This window comes from Lissotriton helveticus, chromosome 3_1 (assembly GCF_964261635.1).
Source record: "Lissotriton helveticus chromosome 3_1, aLisHel1.1, whole genome shotgun sequence".
NCBI lineage: Eukaryota > Metazoa > Chordata > Amphibia > Caudata > Salamandridae > Lissotriton > Lissotriton helveticus.
In genome coordinates, this window is record NC_136061.1 from 837,948,958 (window position 1) to 837,971,254 (window position 22,297).

The window sequence follows — 22,297 nt, forward strand, 5'->3', positions numbered from 1 at the left end:
TCTGTTCTCGAGAAAATTTATGTGTTCTGTTCTCAGTATTTCCAGGTAGTATTCTGTTCGAACTGTTATTTTAAATGTTTTTCATGTATTTCAATGTCGTGGTATGAATGGGGAATAAGTATCGTGTTCATTGTGTATTGTATTGTGTCTAGATTACAGTTCAGTCATGCCCATATTTTCCAAGTTACGTCAGTTAAAAACTAGAAAGGGTCTGCTGGAAGCAGCAGTTCCCGTCCCGCCCAGGGACAGTCCAGGTCACTTTATGTATCAGAAACATGGCATAAGTGCCATATTGTATCTAGATTTATGGGTAGAGTATACCAAACAGTTAGAAGAAAAGTATAGATGGCCCGTATCGGGTACATGGGATGCCGAATGCATCATGCGAGTAGAAGAAGCATTATGGAAAAAGAAAGCCAGACAGTCACAGAAAGATGCCATCGAGTTATGGCGCAAAGAAGCTCATAAAAGAACTGAAAAAGAAATCAGAAAGTCAGAATTAAGTAGAGAATCCTTAGAGCGAGCCCAAGAAAAAGAATTAATCGAGATAGGTGAACAAGTCAAAACTGAACAGAGAGACAGACAGAGGAATGCCCTTATTAAGGGTATGTATCCTCTTCTTGCCGAGGGCTTGCCAAAAGCGACCCCGGAGGCATCCAGTAATTTCCCGCCACCATTAGTTCCGACCAAGCTACGTCACAAACCGACCACAGCTGATATTTGTATTTCGTCCTATCTGGACGACACAGTCCCTGAATATGCAGATCCTGTTCGCGCTCCGCCAGTCCCTGTAAATCAGGCACATCCTGCTCCTCCAGACACCGGGGCACCCCATGCAGTACCTGCTACGGTACCCCCGGTCCAGCCAGCATTTCAATTTCCCGCTCCGCCACGAAGAATATCAGTCGACGATTCTAGTCTAGGGGCCGCAGGAGGAGGTCCTCCTCAAACCCCGCCGCCACGCAAGCGTTTATCAGCACTCGAATTACATGCTCAAGCATCACAGCGTACTCCCAAGAGTAATAAGTCTGTTGCAGAAATCAGGCAAGCCCTTGGCGAATGTGCCTATGACCCAGTCCCAGGCGAGAATAATATGGTTTTATATTCAGTACGCGTAAGGAGGGTGACCGAGTATCTAGTCACCCTACCCAATATGAAAGAAGATCTAGACAGAATATATCGTTTCATCCGTACAGGGGATGATCCAGAAAGTATTAGTGATGCCATGTCTCAAAGGAAAGCTGAGATCCAGCGTATGATATTAAAGTTTTTAATTAACTGTCTAATAAGAGAACAAGATTACCCGTCTAAAGATCAGGCCGAAATGAAAATCCTGACAAAGTGGAGTGATAATATAGCCGAGGGTAAGCACAATACCATTAGTGCCATGGAGAGTATGTACAAGAAAATCCGTAGAGAAATAATAAAGATACACGAACAACGTAAAGCAGCACAAGTAAGCGAGAAAGAAAGTAACTCTGATCCTGAAGAGGAAGACGACGAGAATACCGCCAGAATAGCGTATGTAGGAAAATCTAGATTTCCAGATCGCCATTTACGCCTAGAACACAAGTCAATTTTCCATCATTCAGCACCAGAACAAGGTTCCCTAGAACAAGTGTTCCAAGCTACCGATCACATTCTAAAATCACGAATTGGTTACAGTGAGTTAAGTACCATGCATGAACAGGAACTAGCCCGATCAGCAGTCCGATGGATTACTGATTCTACCACTTTTCCAGACGAAATAGTGGCACAGATGTTTCTGAAATTGCCCCCAGCCGAGCAGCGACTGGTGGGTATGTATATGATCCAGCACCTCATTACTCTGTATGAGGGTCAGCACCCTGATCCAGGTCCGTTACACGATATCCTGAACGAGTTACTCCAGTATAGATGGAGAGGCCTAGGTACCGATTTAATTAGTGTCATTCTCGAACAGCGCCACAAATATAGAACGTTTCTGAACCCGCATTTTGTTCATGTCTCACCCCCAGAAAGTAAACCATTTTACATGGAAAGACAGAACCCGTTACGAGAAGTGCATCCAGTTAAGACAGAGGACGGTGAAATGCAACGAGTGTTTGTTTACACCCCGATTACAAAGATGGAACTCCTCGAGATGAAGAAATTAATTCCCTGTCATGACAAAGATCCAGCAGGGTTCCATAGAGAATTAAAAGACATGCTCCGTATGGGAGAATACACTTACCCAGATATCATTAAAATGTTAAAGGTCCTGTTGCCCGCAGGGGTGTATGAAAAGCTAAAGGAAAAAGAATGGGAGGTGGGAGAGAAAAAGATCGATTGGGCAGTTCTAGAAGCTGAAGACAAGGCACGAGTACCAGGTACTGGTCTTGGGGATAAATGTAAAGAATTACCAGAATTATTAATACAAGTTTTACCCAGATTATTGACAACTAGAAAAGAAGACTGGGATGCAATCTCAGCCTGTAAACAGAAGCAAGACGAAGATATTAGTGATTTTTATTCTAGGTTTGAAAAATGCTTTAGCATCAATAGTGGCCTCAAGACAAGTAGTGAGTCATACCCTCATCTCTTTGTTACTAAATTAGTCGAGAATTCAAGTCCACAAGTTAAAAATCGAGTTCTGAAAGTCGAAAGTACCTGGCAAGCTAATACCCCGTCCCAGATGTTGCAGATGCTTCAGTACCACCAGAATAGAATCAGGGAAGAGCAAGAACACGAGAGAAAACGTATGAAAGACACGAAAATGAAAGTACTAGTTGCACAATCTGTTCCTCAAGACAGTCAGAAGAGGGGTCCGAATCAAGCCAGTCATCTTGCAGCTCCCGTTAAAGGGAACTGCAATTATTGTAAACAACCAGGTCATTTTATAAATGAGTGTGCAGTTCTGAAACACAACATAGCTACTGGTAAGACTAAAGAAAGACCACGTCCGCCTAGACAAGAGCAAGTTTCACAGACTCCTCAGCCACAGAATGCACAACAGACAGTTACAGCACCGCAGCCTATTGCTGCAACACAGCATGTTACATCGCAGATGTACCAGTATGCACAGTCCGAGTATCCAGAGTATCAGCCATATTCATGAAACAGCCTAGAGAGGGAGGTAGGCTTGCCTCTCATCGAGATACCTGTAGATCAAGAAGGTCCCTATGTTCACAGTCAAGTATTAGGGAAAGACAGAAAGTTTTTGATTGATACAGGGGCAAGTAGGACCACAATTAGTCATGCCGAAGTTCCAGGGGCTCCGCTCTCAGGCTCAAGAAATGTTTCCCTTGGATTTTCAGGAAAACCTATCGTAAATGAGATTTCAAAGCCAGTTATTCTAGAAGTAGGTCCATTGTCCCGCACTACTGATCTGTTACTTACTAAGTCATGTCCAGAAAATCTATTAGGCATTAAAACACTGAAAGAGCTAGGTGCAGTTATATGTTGTTCCCCAGAGGGAATACGATTGTTCCTACGTGACTTTAAGGGTCACTATGTATTACGAGATTTTGATCCAAGATTGTCTAATGTTCCGCAGCATTTATGGGCGCAAGGTCCAACTGATGTAGGTTACATGCAAATCACACCCTATCGTGTGACTCTTAAGCCAGGTGTAGTGTTACCACGAATCAGACAGTACAGATTGCCACCTGAGGCTGTAGCAGCCTTATCCAAAATTATTGACGAGCTCATGGCTCAAGGAGTGGTTGTAGAAACTGACTCCAACGTATGTAATTCTCCGATCATTCCAGTCATGAAACGTACTGATCCAAATGCACCCCCAGTATATCGATTAGTGATTGACCTACGAGAGCTTAATAAATGTATTATTCCGCAGTACCCAGTTGTCCCAGACATCTCTTCTCTATTGACAGCCATTGATTCCGAAGCCACGTTCTTCACTGTCATAGACCTCAAGAACGCATTTTTTAGTGTTCCAATTCATCCAGACAGCCAGTTTCTTTTCGGATTCTGTTTAAATGGAAGGAGCTACATGTTCACACGCGCTCCTCAAGGTTTCACAGAAAGTCCTAGTATTTACAGTCAAGCACTTAAGAGACAACTTGATAATGTTCACATGCCAACTGACACTGCCCTGCTCCAGTATGTCGATGACCTACTGATCACAGCCCGTTCTGAACGTGATTGTGAGCGAGCGTCACTAACGGTTCTGTATTTCCTGGCCGAGATGGGGCACAAGGTGTCCCCTTCGAAGCTTCAATTCTGTGTCCAGCAAGTGGTATACTTAGGACACTTACTGTCCAAGAGGGGTAGGCAGTTGACACCAGACCGTATCCAGTTAATAGCGAGTCTTCCTCAGCCCAAGACCCAGAAGGAGGTACGTGCCTTTATCGGCCTTACTTCTTATTGTAGACAATGGATTCCTCAGTATGCATTTCTAGCCAAGCCACTGATACAGTTAACGACACAGGAGGCAGCCGCATCGACTGTTCTCCCTTGGACATCTGAACATACACTTAGTTTCAACGAGTTAAAGAAAGCTTTATGCCAAGCTCCAGTTCTAGCCACACCGAACTACAGTAAGCCTTTTACACTTTTCGTCACAGAACGTGAAGGTACAGCATTATCTGTTCTCACACAAGATCAAGCAGGACAAAACAAGCCATGTGCTTATTTTTCTAGCACATTAGATCCAGTCGCCCAGGCTTTGCCTGTGTGCCTCAAGTCAGTTGCAGCCACAGCACTAGCTATCAGACAAAGTGATTCCATAGTTTTAGGACACTCTCTGACAGTACAAGTTCCACATTCTGTGGAAGTTCTTCTGAATCGAACACAAACTCAGCACTTGACAATTGCACGTTTAACAGGTTATGAATTGACACTGTTCCAGCCACACATAGAAATCAGACGCTGCAACATCCTGAATCCCGCTACATTATTACCATCAGTTACTTCGAATCCAGCCACACATGATTGTGTGGAAGTAGTTAACATTACGACAAAGCCAAGACAAGATCTGACAGATACTCCGTTACCAGACCCCGACCTGACACTTTATGTGGATGGTTCATGTATGAGAACTAGTACAGGAGAACTAGTAGCCGCGTATGCAGTGACTACTGACACCGAAGTTATTGAGACACACCGTATTGACACTCTGTCCGCTCAAGCAGCAGAGCTAGTTGCTCTGACACAAGCCTGCATACACGCCAAGAACTTGAAAGTTAATGTTTATACAGATTCACGCTACGCATTTGGAGTTGTACATGACTTCGGAGTGCTCTGGCAGGAGAGAGGTTTCATGACCTCTCATGGAACCAAGATTCAGCATGGTCTCCTTATTCAAGCTCTGTTAGATGCCATACATTTACCGACATCCATTGCTATCATGAAATGCAAAGCACATACGAAAGTCACTGACATTATTTCCCAGGGTAACGATCTAGCAGATCGCACAGCCAAGCTTACAGCACAGACTCCAGACATTCCAGTTAACATGACACATACTCCAGATCCGACTACATGCATGACAGTTAAGGACCCTACTCAAGATGTCATAGATATCCAGTTACATGCTACTCCCGATGAAATCAAGAAATGGTCCGAACAAGGAGGGGTCCAGACAGATCAAGGATGGTTAACGAAGGGTAGAGCCACATGGTTTCTCCCCGACTCTATGGTTCAAGTCATTATCAATACCGCACATAGTCCAGCACATTTAGGGGAAAAAGCTATGTTAGATAGTATCCAGAACATTTGGTTCAACAAGCACTTACGAGCTGCAGCTAAGCAGAAAGTCCGTACCTGTATGATATGTTGTCAGTTTAATCCAGGTAAAAGTGTCCCGGTGGAACAAGGTGGTTTCCAGCCCCCTGACCACCCTTTTGAAGTCCTCCAGATGGATTATATTCAGATGGAGCGATGTCGAGGTTTCAAGTATGTCCTTGTAGTTGTATGCGCTTTGTCCAGGTGGACAGAAGCATATCCAGTCCCAGATTACACAGCCGCGACCACTGCCAAGCAGTTGGTTCGTGAGTTCTTTCCCCGTTATGGACTCCCTAGAGTCGTATATTCTGATAACGGCCAGCCATTCTCATCTGAACTCATGAAGCATGTTTCCCTTTTGCTAGGGTACCAGTGGAAGTTCCATTGTGTACGCCATCCTGAAGCAGCCGGTCTCGTTGAGAGACATAATCAGACTCTGAAAATCCGAGTCGCCAAAATATGTAAAGAAAAGGGTGTGGACTGGCTAGTAGCTCTACCAGTCGCTTTATTTTATATGCGCATGGTCGCACATTCCAGATCAGGTCTGTCCCCGTACGAGGTCGTTTTCGGCCGCCCCCCAAATATGTGGGGTACTCCTAGACCCCGAAGTATTACCGATGTTTCAAGTAATATGCTGACAGATTACCTAGCTTCCTTGATGTCTGCCCTCAACTCATGTCGTTCACAGGTTGCCGCCGCATTTCCAGACAATACCGAGGTGGCACCGCATGAAATCGTTCCAGGATCCATGGTGATGGTGAGGAACTTTGACAGATCAAGTCCGCTGGAGCCTCGATGGAAAGAGCCCCGACAGGTCCTCCTCACTACCCGTACAGCCGTGAAGTTGGAAGGACGCAAAGGCTGGGTACACCTTTCTCATATTAAACTTTTTAATGGACTGACACCCGCCTTAAAGAACATTTCCCAGGATTCAAAGGATTGCCAGAATATTGTTCTCAAGGACTGTCCCGCAAAAAACATTGTTACAACCCCTCCCCTGTTAGAGAAAACTCCGCAGCAGGAGTATAAGCTAAAACTCCGGTCTAGTAAAATAAGTCAGTCAGTTTGATTGTCTAAGTCCTCCCCTAGGTGAAACGGTTAGACTGTTTCTGACATGTATAAAATAGACCCCCATAGTGAGAGAGTTAGTCAAAACTCAATCCGATGTATCGTTTTTCTATGTTTCATATTGTTTTTCAGCCTTATGATTTCCTGCACCAGTTATGCATTTTTCCTGTATTTCCCAGTTCTTCATGTAAATAAGTCTGCTAATGCTACAGTAGAGCACACGTTTAGTGATCTGCCCCCTCATGAACTCTCTTACCGCCTCGCTATGCGAAATAACTCATTTATCCGTATGTTACATTACACACACCAGACCAGCAATGCCACTAATTGTTGGGTGTGTGGTCGACTCCCCCCTTTCCAGACCCCGAAGGGAGTTCTGCCACTTTTTCCTTATCCATTCTCACATAATGGTTCGTGTGGAGCATGGTCCACGTTAACGTCATCCTCAACAGATATGTCTTTTCTTAACAGTACATGTTTCCCAGACAAGCAAGGTCCCCCTCACCGAACAGGTTTAGATCTAGAAAATGAAGTGTATAATTTAGGTAATTATTCGTCGAATTTTATGGTCCTGAATGTTCAGTCTGTTACTACTCCAGACTTACCTGCTATTTCAGTACTACCAGTCAAAGGCGAATTATGTGTCCGAAATAATGGTTCCGTACATGTAGGACATAGTGATTGTACTACTATTGTCAAGTATAGTGACAGTGGGAAATCTATTTTCAAAGCTTCACGTCATTCATATTTTATTTGTGGTCAAACCGCATATGTTCGTCTGCCCCTCGATTGGGAGGGAACCTGTTACATTGCCTTCCTACTGCCACCAGTTTTCCTAGCCCCACCTGATTATCATAGAAATACACATCTAGTACACATTAGACATAGAAGGGAGTCCCCAATTGTCGATTATACTGAAACTGCTCTAGAACAGTATACAGATTTCAATAGAGGTTTCTTTTTCTTTATAGGACCTATCCAGAATAGTAAGCTAATCCGTAGGTTAACCAGAACCCTTGAAGCTGTAATAAATGAGACTGCCTCTGCTCTAGGTAACTTAACTGAAGAGCAATCTGCTATGAGATTTGTCGTTTTACAGAATCGTCTCGTCCTTGACGTCATACTGGCCGATAGGGGCGGGGCTTGTAGAGTCATCGGATCTAGTTGCTGCATTTTCATTCCAAATAACGCGCCGTCTGTTTATTCAGCTATAACCAGACTCCATAAAATTGCCCATCTGATACACCAAGATCCAGGCACCTGGACATGGTCCGGTTGGTTCTGGAATATAATTTCCGCCTGGGGATGGAAAATATTGTCCTTTCTAGGTATTGCAGTAGCGATTATATTCAGCTGCTGCCTCTGTATACAATGTGGCCCTGCGATTTGCGGCATTTGTGCTACCTCTTGTATTCCTAGTCCCAAGCCCCGTTCTAAATCCCGTTCCAAGAGGATTCGAGATGAGCAAATGATACTGTATGAAATGATAGATGGTATCATGAATATTGATGTTTCCTGATGGAAACGTAGTGACAAGGAGGGAATGTGGAAAAGTAAATTTCGCCATGTTCTGTGTCCCTACGTGTCATCCATCATATGTTATGTGTGCATGATAAATATGCATATGTTATTCCCCACGTTTGATTAAAGACGCAATTACAGTTGTGTCCATCTCCAGTATGCTAGTTTCCAGTCCTCGTGAATACTACGAATATCAGGCCTATGTAAAGCCACGTTGCCACGTTTCTCAGTGTGCACGTTATTCCATTATAAAGTCCCCGTTTTTAGGCCTCAAAAGGGCCCGGACACCAGATTCAGCTCCTGTCTCCTGAAGCCTCGCTGAGGAGGGATACAGCCCCCACCTGTATCCTCGACCTTTCACTTACTTCCTGCCTCTCAGTGCCCGGTGCAGCCTGGCTCTGCCTCTGAGTCTGCCAAGAGTATGTTATGAGTCCAGTTATCAGTTCAGCCCTCCTTCCCTGCATTCCTAAACCTACTGAATCACATCAATAGTTTCCGTCATTGTCTAGCCTTCAGGGCTCCATGTTAGAGAAATACTGCATTTAATGGTCATTTAATATTCTTCATCACGCACTACATGTAGAATAATGCATGGTCCAGTCTCAGAATCACGTTAGCCTTTCCCCTCCTAACTTCTAGTTCCTATCAACATGTTCCCTAAACATCAGATACTAGATAGGGTTTAGGTACATGTCGCTCCGACTCTCCAGACTTCAGTCTCTGCTCCTAGCACAGAGTTCATAGCCCCCAGCTTCTCCTAGTGATACGTCATTGCTAGTTTGCGCGCACCATCAGGTTAGAGGTCCCGGCTCCTCAGGTAGCCCCCTCCATGGTTTCCGCCCCATTCATGACATATCCTGTTACGTCTGCACCACATGTCTATGTATACGCCCCGTTACACCTACTTTCGCCCTTATCTTTCGCGACTGCTACGCGTCACACCTATTGCTCCACCCACTGCTACGCCTACTGCAATGTAATGCTATGTGTCTGCGTTATGTATATATGCTCATGTATTGTTATTAAAAGCCAGCGCGCTCATCCCAGATCCAGCCCCAGCAGCTGCTGGGCCCTGTCATCCTATTCCTATGCAGGTTGTCCTGTTCCTGTCCTTATGCTGTATTAAACCTGCAAAACTCCTACTACCTCGAATCTTGACTCTTATTTATTGAGCTATCTGTTATTCATTTATACATTCAAAAAATAGGGTATTATTTATTTATTTACCACACACCCATCCATGCATCCATCCATGCACCCATCCATGATCCATCCACCCACCCATCCATGCATCCATCCATCCACCCATCCACGCATCCATCCATCCACCCATCCATGCATCCATCCATCCACCCATCCACGCATCCATCCATCCAACCATCCATCCACCCATCCATCCACCCATCCATGCATCCATCCATGCATCCATCCATACACCCATCCATCCACCCATCCATCCATCCACCCATCCATGCATCCATCCATTCACTCATCCATGCATCCATACACCCATCCATGCACACCCATCCATCACCCACCCATGCACACCCATCCATCCATGCACCCATCCATACATCCATCCATGCACCCACCCACCCATGCATACACCCGTGCATCCATCTATCTGCCATGCATGCATACATCCATCCACCCATCCATGCATCCATCCTTACAGGCATCCATGCATGCATCCAGTAATACAGTAATAAAAATGTAATTTAGGGCTGGCAATTTCATTTCGCCGAGTTGATAGGAGGTTCGAACTCTTGTTGACCAGACCTAAGTCGGCACACCTACCCGCTAGGCCACATCCTCTCACTGTCGATACGGCCATTGTAAGCTATATTTGTTAGTCCTTTTTTCGCAAAAGAATTTGTTTATTTTGTCCGCATTTTTGCAAAAGCTTAATTCATTGTAATTTTTTTTTCCAATTTTCAAAAGCTTAATTCATTATAAAGTTTTTTTCCAATTTTACATTATAACGTTCATTTCCGTTTTACGTTTCATCTTCCGTTTCCGTTTCCGTTGTATCCATTATGAAGGTCATTTCCCATTTAAAGTTTCATCTTCCGTTCCCATTTTACATTTAAAAGTTCATTTTACATTATAACGTTCATTTCCCATTTTACGTGTCATCTTTCGTTTCCGTTTCCGCTTCCGTTGTATCCATTCTGAAGGTCATTTCCCATTTTACCTTTAATCTTCCGTTTCCGTTTACATTAAAACGTTCCGAATTATGCGGAGTAATGGCATTTTAACATCGCATGCGTTGTAATTGCATGCGATGTTAATGCCATCCTTCCGTTGATGGCAACGACAATGCGATGTAAACGTCGCGGTTTATTTCCATCGATGTCATTGGTGTTTCCCGTCATTTTGACACCCTTGCAGCCTTGAAATTGCGACTAAAAATTTGTGAGTAGCAATTAAGGAATGTTTAGGGATCGCTATTTTTATAGTGATTCCTACATGCATAGGCTTTTGCGATTTCTTAATTGCGATTACTTAATAATCGCAATTAAGGAATCGCAAAAGCCTAAGTTGATGCATGTGCCAGTTAGTGTTTTATTTCGTTCTGTTGCTCTTGGGAAATGTCTGAAAAGAAAATTAAGCACTGGTCCCCAAATATGAGTGCCAGTGTCCTCTACCTTCAACACCGGCTCAAATTAAGCACCACCCTCCCGTAACTCAACAGCCTGTTTGTTCATCTCCATTCCCAAACTCTGTTTGGCTTTTTTTTCTATCATCCAAACTCTGCTCCGCTTTTCATCCAGGCCTTCTCGGCGCTCTTTATCTCGCGCCTTGCACAGCATTCCAGACGCTCAAATTTAGCCTTTCTCTGTATTCTCTTGTCCACTTTGGCTCCGCCTTTCTTCCTCTCGGTCTCAATAGTTGCTCCACCTCTTGGCTCGGACCCCAGTTTATTTTTTGATAACTGTTTCCTAGCGTCCGAGGGATTCCTGTTTTTTACAGCTATGGAAAATACTTTCTCATTCTCACGCTTTTCTGGGTACGGTGTACTTGGCATCTCTACCGCGCGTGCTCACCCACTGTCATCCAGAGATCCTGACATACTCCTCGCTGCAGGGTGGAGAGAAACCCGGGGGACCTGGGGAGAGAAGGGCCTCGCGTGGAATCGGCTGGGTGAGTAGGGCAGTGCGTGAAGCGAAGGGATGAATGAGAGAACATTTGAAAAGTGCACTTTTCGAACGGCAGTACTTCTATGCGCTGTAAATGGGTCATTTCAATGAGAAGAAAGGAATCATTTATTTTTTATTTATTTCTATTATATCTCACCCTGCCTGGGGGCTGCGGTCCGTTGTGGGCACTGAAGATTACATAAAACAGGGATAATAGCGCGGTCAATGTACACGACTCACGTTCTTTTGTAAACATACGTTTTGTGACGTGCTTATGATCACTGGAGCTTCGCCTGCTTGTAACCTCCCCCAAATGTGGCAAGTAATGTAATTGTAGGACAGCAGAGATAGATCACTTGATTTGCCCAAGATCACACAATGTACAAGTAAGCGTTGAAATCAGTCTCCGAGTTCACTCTGGCCTAAGAATCCACCGCAGGGGTCTCGGGCCTGGATACTGGACAAGGGGGGATCGGAAGTGACTAATCCCTTCCGTGAATTCACTTGTTGCTCCTTTTGGCGTTTAAATATCACGTTACACCATTGACACAAGAGCAGGAAACTCCAGACGGGTCAACAATAGTAATACTTAATAATAACAACACTCATTTGCAATGCAATAGGTCTCACATTTGAAAGAGTTAGAGCTATTGGCATGTAAAGACGATGCCCTTTAATTATGTGTTTTGGTTAGGAGTGTAGTGGATGTATGTGGTGTGGAGTGGAATTATTTCGGTTGGATTTCCGATTGTTAGTTGCGGCATTGTGGTGGGTGGAACTGCATGGTGTGGAGAGCATTTGTGTATTTGTTTGGTTATTAAAATGGATGTGAATGAATCACACCAATCCTGCAGGGCAAGGTAACACTATCGTCCAACGCCCCTAAAAGGCAGTCAGAGACAAAGGACATGGGTATGATAGAAATAAGTTAATTTTGAGCAGAAATAGGATCAATCACTTACTGATTTTCTTTCCATAAACATGACAAAATTATGCTGAAAACAATCTATAGTATTTCTACTTTGGGGAAGATTTGATATTTTACAACAGAACCATCATGACTCTTTGATGACAAGTGCAAATCTAAAATTCAAAGATAAATGTCACTAGGCCAAAAGTAAACAAAACAAGAAGCTACGTTACTTCATTACATGTAGTGGGAGAAAGTAGTGAACACATGTTCGGCTTCAATAACATTACAATTAATATCAACAGAAATGTGAAAAAGGCACAACAGCGTACACTGACCAACATCCTGCCCAAAGATGTATGTATGTATGTATCTCAGAATCATAGTTTCAGATTCGTCGTCACAAAAGTTTTTTGTTTTTTAATAAGTATCATTACTGCTCACTTGAATTTTCCTTAGACTGGTTTGTCCACAGCTCAAATGCACAGTAAAGAACCATATTCATTCACGGATATGCACTGTACATCTTTAAGAAAGGTAAGCAAAACATTGTATGTGACCTCTAATGCTGAACAAAATCACATGTCTGAAGTCCTTCAAAACAGAAAAAGACACGCCTCCTTCAAAAGCTGGCAACCTGAATGACAACATGCACACACCTATATGGCCAGAGTAGAGATGCCCTGCCTCTCTCTCAAGGTCTTAAACTTGGACGCACTCAGAGTAGCGTGATGGCTTTTTCTCCATTGGGCCCGTTTGACAGGTAGAAGAATGGGTGTTCTGGCTGATCAGTCATTGATGGAAAAGTGAAAGTGTGCACCAGCCCTCTTTGCAGCCCACTAAAGAATGTTCCTGTACCGAGGCAACAAACACAAGGATGCAGCTTGGTAGGCCACTCTTTAGAATCAAATACAATGTAATGCACCTGAATTAAAACATGTTAAAAAACACATCCGATTGACCAGAGATTCCATATAACTGCCCATGCATTTACACTGTAATACTTAACAGAGACTGACGTGGTTGAACCTGAAAACTAATGATCACCAGCTACTGTGTTGGAACACAAAAGTGTTTTTCGAAACTTTTTCGCTCCCTGAAAAGAACAGACTACAAAGTTACAGAAATAGGAAAATAATTTATTTTTAAATGTAAAGCAATGTGCAGAGTTTGATAGCACAGCCTAACAGGAAATATGTTCCTAGATATTCTGTGGCCCACTTTTGCTTCCTGTTCACACCATTTCTGAGAATACAGCTGACCAACGTTCAGAATATTAAAAACTCAGAGGACATGGTGTGTTTTTATATACTCATCCAGTGTTTTTTAACAGTGATGCGAGTGCTGAATAATTATGCATATTTCATTAAAAATATTTCCTTGCATTAGAGTTGTATTTGATTTTAATGCGAAATTCACATTTCAAATTTTATAACAAAACCATGTTAAACGGGTAAAAAGTCCAGCGGAGACCTAAAGAGCTGAGAAGAAATCTTTGGAGAAGGGCTGGGATGTCATAATGAACTCGTTGACATACAGAGATGTGACTGAAGCTGTTGTGCCTCACTGGACTTCACGCGGGATATGTTATATATACAAACGTATTAGCTTTGTAATAGGAAAGAACTGCAGTCTAAAAAGAGAAGCAGAAATAGAGGCTGTTTTAACTGTGGCAATCTAGACTGGAGTCTGAGACTGTTTTAACTGGGCTGCTTGTGTAGGAAAACTGATAAACAAAGGATGAAAGTTATAAACACAGTGGAGCCTTGCAGGCTACGAAAGTAAATTAGCATTTGGCTTTATTCCTCACATATCTGTGAATGTTCTAAAATGCTGCATGCACATCAAAGCCCAGAGAAACAAGTACGTGCCGAGACGTGTTCGCAATGTGTTGAAGGCCGACTACTCCTGTAATGTGAAAGTAATCTCCTGTTCGAAGAGTTTGCAGCTGATGATCCACAAATCCAGTTTTTCTACGAACTTTTGATCTCCTGGGCGTGTCCGATGGCGATAATTTTAGGAGATGTTCACAGTTCTTGTGTATCTAGATTAGCGCACAGAATAAGAGAATACCCGGCCCAGACCAGCGAGGGAAGCCATCGAGCTTCCGACTTCCCTCAGAACCTCCTGGTAATCATGGAGCAGATTTACAATAACTGGCGCCTCCCTGCAGATTAGCAGGGATGCACCAGTTATGCTGTGTGACATTAGGAACCCCTTGCGCCACCATGGATGCGCCGCATTTACACGTTGTAAATCTGTCGAATAGTGGTGCTTGGTTTACGAGGCCGCTGCGTCACAGAAGTGACGCAACGGTGTCGTGAAAATGTCACAAGGGGCTTGTAAATCTGCCCCCTTGTACTTTCGGTGTCTCCCACAGGCAAACCCAAGAGAAAAAAGATCTTAATTTTCCAATTGATGTCCATTGTCCATCGCCTCAAGATCCACTGGCAGTGTGGTAGCCCTGAGGGCAATCAAAACAGACGCTTTAAAACATACCACCCCGCAACTAGACCAAGCAGGTACGTAGCTGTGGCCACAAAAGTCAGTGCCGTGGAGTCTGGCACGCTGGTCTTGAGCGCTATAGACCACCTCAGGTCGATAACATGAGTATGATCAAGTCTGGATCCCATGGGGCCGGGTAGTAATAGCGCCTAAAGGCCCCTCATTTATTGAAGGGCCAGACCAACGCTGAATCTTAAGAGAAACGGTGCACACTTGCAACTTCTAGTGATTCAGGAGCAAGGACAGTGCGTGGACTGTCCATGAGTTGTCTCTGCAGCTTCGCCTCTTCCGAGGACAGAGATGGGAGGTCTTCAAAGAACTGAACTTACGGGAATACATCAGGTAAGGAATCTGTGTGTGAGAGCACATAAGGGAAGTAAGCTCTATATAAATGCTGCCATACAGTACAATGCAGTACAAAGTTAGTGTAAGAATTAGAACCTGTAGGTTTCCCAGACCATGCATGATCAGGAGGACGCCCCTAACAGAGGCTTGGGAGAGGTGAGCGTCAGTCCAAAGGCAGTGAAAGGAAGTTGGCTGGCATATGATGGGTTAAGCTACTACCGAGGGAAAGCCCCATCTCCACTGGAAAGGGGGACTCAATTTTTCCAATAATGATAACCAAGTGTTTGGAGACCACCCAATTGGTGTCAACTGTAGTTGGCTCCGTCCCAAACCACCTGCTGCACCCCCCCTTTACTGTAGGTATGCCCACTCCTCCATAGGCAAACGTCACCCCTCAGTGCCAAACGCATGGCATCTTGTAATACTCTGTGCTCCATAAAGAATGTACCAACAGATCCCCTTACAATGCTGACCCTGGAGGTTCCGTTTCATAGTGTCCTGCTTGAGGTGTCAATATACTGTACTATTTTCATAGTCTTCAACCTAAGCCAATAGATAAATGGGCAGCTGCAATTATTTCTATAGCAACCCTGCTCTGATCCTGTGTCAGTCCTGAAAACTGCCTCCTATGATGGATCCTGTACAAAACCTTGCTCAGACTTTGATTATGATGCTAGGGCTGGATATAGGGCAGTGAGACTGGTGCAGCTGCACCGGGCACTGGCCTGTGGAGGGGGACTGACATCGAGGGTCGGAGGGGGGGGGTGCTGTGTTTAGTAATAACTTATGATTGGGAGATTGAGGTGCACTTTTGTCAGTTGGTAGTGAGAGAATCTGAGGAAGGAGACACAGGGTAACAAAAATGATTGTTGCACTGGGCCCCACCCGCGCTAAAACCGGCCCTGCAAGATGTAGCCAGACACAGTGAAGGATCAGACAAGGGGCAAGAGGAGGCACGGCAAGGGCACTGTGCCAGAGACACTGAGACTTGGCCTGGGTGAGGTGAACACAACGAGAAGCTGAGAGACACTGGGACAGGGAGATAAGACATGGGAGACACATTCAAAGTGAAAGAGGCAAGGACAATGACTATGGGAGACACAGGCACAGGGAGAGAGAGGAAGGACAATGACTATGGGAGACACAGGCACAGGGAGAGAGAGGAAGGACACTGACTATGGGAGACACAGGCACAGGGAGAGAAAGGAAGGACACTGACTATGGGAGACACAAGCACAGGGAGAGAGAGGAAGGACACTGACTATGGGAGACACAGGCACAGGGAGAGAGAGGAAGGACACTGACTATGGGAGACACAGGCACAGGGAGAGAGAGGAAGTTACATGGAGACAATTGGCCAGGTAGACACAGATTAAGGGAGACACTGGAAGACACTGGGCCAGGGAGAGCGGGGCACAGGGAGGCAGAGGGCGACCCTGTGCCAGGCAAAAACTGATAGAGGGAGACACAGTGAAACACTGGGTGAGTGAGATGTGGGCAGAGATCGAGCCAGAGGGAAACACTGGATCAGGGAGGAAAATACAAAGTGTAACAGAGAGAGAGACAAAAGAAGACACTGGCATAGGGAGATACAGATGCTGGACCGTAGACCAAAGAGAGACAGGTTCAAAGACTCACACTGGGAGAGACAGACGCTGGAACACACAGACAGAGAGATACTCTGAGGCACATACCCTGGGCACGTATGTTGGTACCAGGAGGTCACATAACAGGTTCAGCGAGATATTGGTGGAGCTCCGGTCATATAAATTAATAATAATAAATTCGTATTTGTAAAGCACTAACTACTCACCCTTACAGTTCTCATGTCCCTGGGGACCGTCGTGGAAATTAAGCGAGCTATTGCCCAGAGTCACATGGTGCTGAGCTGAGCTGCCTCCGGAGCCGGATATCGAACCGTGAACCCCGTGCTCCGAAGTCAGTTGCCCTGGCCACTGCACCACACCTCTTCTATGAGGATGTATGACGTTACAACGCATACTTTTACTCCGCATACCATTACAACGCGGTATTTACAACGAATACCGTTACAACGCATAGCGCTTTGGGGTGCTGGATAGTGGTAAGTATAATTTACTATTCTAACTCCAGTCCCCCTGGACCCTAGGGAAGGTGTTGGATAGTAAATTAAACTTACCTCTTATCCTAGAGCGCCCCCCAGCGCAATGCGTTGTAATGTCATGCGTTGTAATGCCCGCGTTGTAATGGTAGTGCGGAGTAAAAGTTGCGTTGTAACGGGTGTATACCCTTCTATGAGCATCCTTTTCGAGGTGAGATCCTGGGCGTAGTCTCAGGATACCTTATATACGTTTCAGATAGTCCATGCAGGACACCCAGGAATTCACCAACATTCTGATACTCCAGAACCATGAATAAGCCCCCTATGTACTAATTTTGTATAGCGCTAACCAACCAGTGCTGGGCACCCAACTAAACCTCCCTTAAGCCCTAAAACACTGAAAAACAGACGAGGGAAAACATCAAAGAGAATGTGCAACAATGCCACTTCCCTTTACAGTCATAGCTCAGGTAAAAAAAAAAAAACTTTTGATATATACTATAAGAGCATGTAACATGTAATTTAAATGTCTATTTTTGGTGCATTTTCTACTTCTAGTGTTTGTCAGAGGCAGTAACCAAAACCAAAATCCTTCCCTATAAAGGTAATCTGTGAAATTTCATATACCAAAATGCCCATATGTAGGCTTTAATAGAGAGAAATAATACTCCACTCTTAAAGGTCAATTGACTTTATCTTATACTTTTAACAGTTGACATCTCAGGCCTACTACATTAAATCATAACGTCTCACAATAAACAGATCAGACAAGTGGCACAAGAATTTTTTTTCCTAGTGAACCAATCAGGCCTTTAGCTGTTATCATTGGCTTGTCATCATAACCACCAAGGCCTCCTGCACTGAGTTTAAGCTTTCCCACGAGGCAACCACCAGGAATACAGTCATAAAATTGTATATTATACAAAATTACAGTTGACAAAGCAAAATATTATCTCTCCTAAGAGGGCCTAACCTAAATTTTGACAGTACAAATCTTCTATACCCACAGTTTAACAGATGGGATAACCGCCATCAGACCATTGCCTATTGCAGTAATCTATGAGATTCCATGTAACAAAATACATATCTGTAGTCATTAATACAGAGTACTATCAATCTAACATTAAATGCCTATTGCCTTTTACATAAGCTTTTTACAATCAATATGTGAGGCCTACTCAATCTACCGTAACATTTCCTTATAAAGAATGAGGCCTATAACCTTTATAATTGGCTTGTCACCCTAACTAACTCAGACATGCTCTGTTGGTCGTAATCAGTGGTGGATTCCACAGTGTTGAAACTTCAACTAACCAATTGAATTTTGTGATGCATTTGTTATATTGGGAAAACTCTTTGACCAGAAATGCTGTACGTCGCAAATAAGTTGGTACACAGCAATATTTGCAGAACATATGACGGACACAGATGGTACAGCTCCTACAGTAAAGTTGCAAACTGTACATATTTACCTTTTGATGTTGACCTTTGCATTTATTGTAATTAGAAAGTCCTTCGAACAGGACTTCGGTACATAATTGACATGGCCATCAACCCCTCCTCCTCTGGCAGTAGATCATTGTAAACCCTGTGATGGCCTACCAGCACCAGCCAGAGAGCCTCATAGATGCAACAGCCGAAGGGCTGGGAGCTGTGCACTGACATGAGGCAAGCAAATTAAAATTTGGCCAAAAAACTGTAGTCTTGTGACTGGAAACCAGAATTGTTAGGGTTTGGGGACTCTGAGCAAAGGTTGGTGCAAGTGGCTTAGGCTCTGGGCAGGAGGGCTGTAGTACATTACTTCTCTACTGTTCTCCACTGAATAGAATGTCCATTACATGACATGACATCATAGAATGCCTGGGTGACTCTCTGGCTCACAGTGTCAGTTAGCTGAGCTGCTTGGAGCTTGCTCCTGGTGGGGCTACATCTGTACTTCCTATCTTCTCCTACTCCGCTAACTTAGAAGCAAGCAAAAATAAAGGATTATCTAACTATACAGCTGGACTGTGTATCTTCTTTTACCACAAGGGCCTTACTTGGAAGGTCTTTAAAAGAGGAGCCATTGATTGGCAGGGAAAGGGAGCTCAGACATGGGCTAACAGGGAAGCAGACTGTGTTAGCAGAAGTGGGAATGGTTTCCTCCTACCATGAAGGACCAATGACTTGTTCTTTTACACATCACAAGATTGGTAATTCGTGAAGCTTGTAAAGCTATAAAACATATTTGAAGTTGTGAGTCTCAAATTTTGCAACTTCTCATTCCCCTATCACGGGCCTATAATGGTTAAAAGATGCTGATCTGCTGATACTCACATTGAAGAACATTCAACATTATCCTAGCTTGGCCTGAATCCAGCATGAGTTCTGTCAGATCAGTTTATGTATGAAAAAAGATATCAAGCTCAACTGTTTTCTTTTTTCTACTTTTCAGATAAAGCATCCAGACAGGATGGGCGACTGGGGTTTCCTGGAAAAGTTTTTGGACCAAGTGCAGGAGCACTCCACTGCTGTTGGCAAGATTTGGCTCATGGTACTGTTTGTTTTCCGGATTCTGATCCTGGGTCTGGCTGGGGAGTCCGTCTGGGGTGATGAGCAGTCAGACTTCATCTGTAACACTAGGCAGCCAGGGTGCACTAACGTCTGCTACGATGAGGCGTTTCCCATCTCACACATTCGCTACTGGGTGCTGCAGTTCCTCTTCATCAGCACCCCAACGCTTGTGTACCTTGCTCACGTTATCTACCTGTCGAGGAGAGAAGAGAAACTAAGGCAGAAGGAGCTGGATCTCAGAACATTAATGGGGAGCAATGTCCAATGTATGGGGAGCAATGTCCAATGTCGCCAAGCATTGGTAGACATTGAGAAGAAGCGTGCCAAGATTTTGGTTCATGATGATGGCCGGGTGAAGATTCAGGGGGCCTTGATGTTCACCTACGTTGCCAGTGTCATCTTCAAAAGCATCTTCGAAGCTGGGTTTCTGCTCGGCCAGTGGTATCTGTATGGGTTTGTCATGAATCCAGTATATGTTTGCAAAAGGCGTCCATGTCCTCAGGTTGTGGACTGCTTCATCTCCCGCCCCACAGAGAAGACAATCTTCATCATCTTCATGGTGGCAGTATCTCTGGTGTCCATCCTCCTCAGCATCCTAGAGCTTGTTCACCTTATGTGCAAGAGTGCGCTCCGCTGTCTGAAGAAGAGACCTGCGTCCCCTTCCATGCCATCACCAAGAGACGTAGAGCAGAGCCAACTGAACATGACTTCAGTCCCTACAGCACCATTCTCTGAGAAACCCTTCCTCTATGTGCCCATGTGTGAGAACCATCTTTCATACCTAGTGAATGAGGATAAATATACATACCCAACAAGTGAAAACCAGGCACCTTACTCAATGAGTGATGACCAAACGCCTTACCCAATGAGTAATAAACATCCTCGATACTCAATGTGTGTAGACCATGCTCCATGCTATAGAAGTGAGCATAATCTTGGATACACCACATTTGAAGCAACCCACAATATTTGTCCACTGAGTGAGGTTCTTACCCAATTCCCAGTGACTGAAGATACCTCTCTGAACCCTGTGAGTAAGGACTATCCTGCCCACCTGGGCAACAACATCATTTCAAGAGAAGAAAACAGGGCTAAATGCAACACGGAGCAGGTCCAGACCTGTCCTAGTGGGCCAAAGCCTAGAGCGGACCCATTACATCAGAAAGTTTTGTCCTCAGCCTCAATTCATAGCCATTCTCCAGGGGCTCATAGATCCAGCAGCTCGGCTTCCAAGCAACAGTATGTCTAATGGAATCAGGAAAGCAGGCATTGGTGACTCTGAAACTGAGCTCAGGAAAGGACAGTGGGAGAAACCTATCAAGACCTGTCTCAGGATGTAATAGAGAACTAATAGAAACATTCCTCAACCATCTGTCGGTTAAAAAAATCCAATTTATAGTGCTGCAGGTACAAAAGGTGACCCATGTTTACCGAACTTGGCAAAACTGTCTTGTGAAAGAGTGACCTCATGGTGACTTTGATGCTGGGTTGTTTATAATCATTTGGATTGGTTTAGGATTTTACCGGTGGTGTTACTTGATGATATTGTCATGGGTCACCATACAGGACCGCAGCCTGGTCTTTCACTGTTGTGCTCATCTCAATCAATCCAGAAAGGAGTCAGGAGTGTTTTCATGCAGAGTCCTACTCTAAGACACTGCTCATGGTATTTTGAGGTGTTCTTGAGACCTCACTACCCAGAGGAAACGCCACAGGATGAGTTTTCAGCACCCATGGATGACGAACACTGGAAAATGACAGGTGAGTCTCACAAACTGTGGGGAATTATATCTAACTTGGAATCACTAATCCTCAGAGGTAGTGATCATGAACCTAGAAAGAGGGTGTGTACTGCCTCCCTCGAAAGTGTGAGATGAGTCCCTTTGTTTAGTGGGATAAAACGTAAAATATATTTAACAAACATGGACAAGATGGAATGCTAAATATGCAAATAACATTAGTGCAGGGGCCCAACGTTTTTCTTAGCCTGCCACTGGTGCTGCCTTGAATGAATGAAAAATATTTGTAAAGCGCGCGATGGCCAAAACGGCTTCCTGGCGCTGGGAGCTCTAAAGAACCAGACAGACAGGGCCAGGAGGATTAGCAGGGGTAGGCCAGGGCAAACAGGAAAGTTTTTAGCGCTTTACGGAAATGTGAAAAGATAGGGATCGAGCGCATAGAAAGAGGAAGAAAGTTCCAGAACCGGGGGGCAAGAACAGAGAAACGGGTTCCACCAGTGCGAGTTTTTTGAAAACGGGGAACAGTGAGGAGGGCAAAAGATGATGAACGGAGAGTGCGGACAGGGGTGTGAAGGGAAATCAGAGAGTTGATGAAGGCAGGTGCAGAGTGGTCAAGGGCCCGATAAACAAGGCACCCCAATTTGAACAAAGATCTCTGAGAAATGGGCAACCAATGAAGGGATTTGAGGACGGGAGTAATGTGATGGGTTTTGGGCAGATGAAAGATGAGACG

General features: G+C 44.5%; 2 protein-coding genes across 2 annotated transcripts in view; both read left to right on the forward strand.

Moving 5' to 3' along the window:
• The first annotated feature begins 11,297 nt into the window (after positions 1-11,297).
• LOC144823008 (gap junction alpha-4 protein-like) lies at positions 11,298-21,086 on the forward strand. Its single transcript, XM_078681118.1, has 2 exons — positions 11,298-11,436; positions 19,707-21,086. Exon 2 carries the CDS (start codon positions 19,725-19,727, stop codon positions 21,072-21,074), a length of 1,350 nt encoding a protein of 449 aa, XP_078537244.1. The 5' UTR covers positions 11,298-11,436; positions 19,707-19,724; the 3' UTR covers positions 21,075-21,086.
• Positions 21,087-21,495: 409 nt separating this feature from the next.
• LOC144823009 (gap junction alpha-4 protein-like) overlaps positions 21,496-22,297 on the forward strand; it is a 117,905-nt gene continuing 117,103 nt past the window's right edge. Inside the window, exon 1 of the mRNA XM_078681122.1 lies at positions 21,496-21,586. The gene's annotated coding sequence lies outside the window, so the exon portion shown is untranslated. The remainder of the gene's footprint in view (positions 21,587-22,297) is intronic.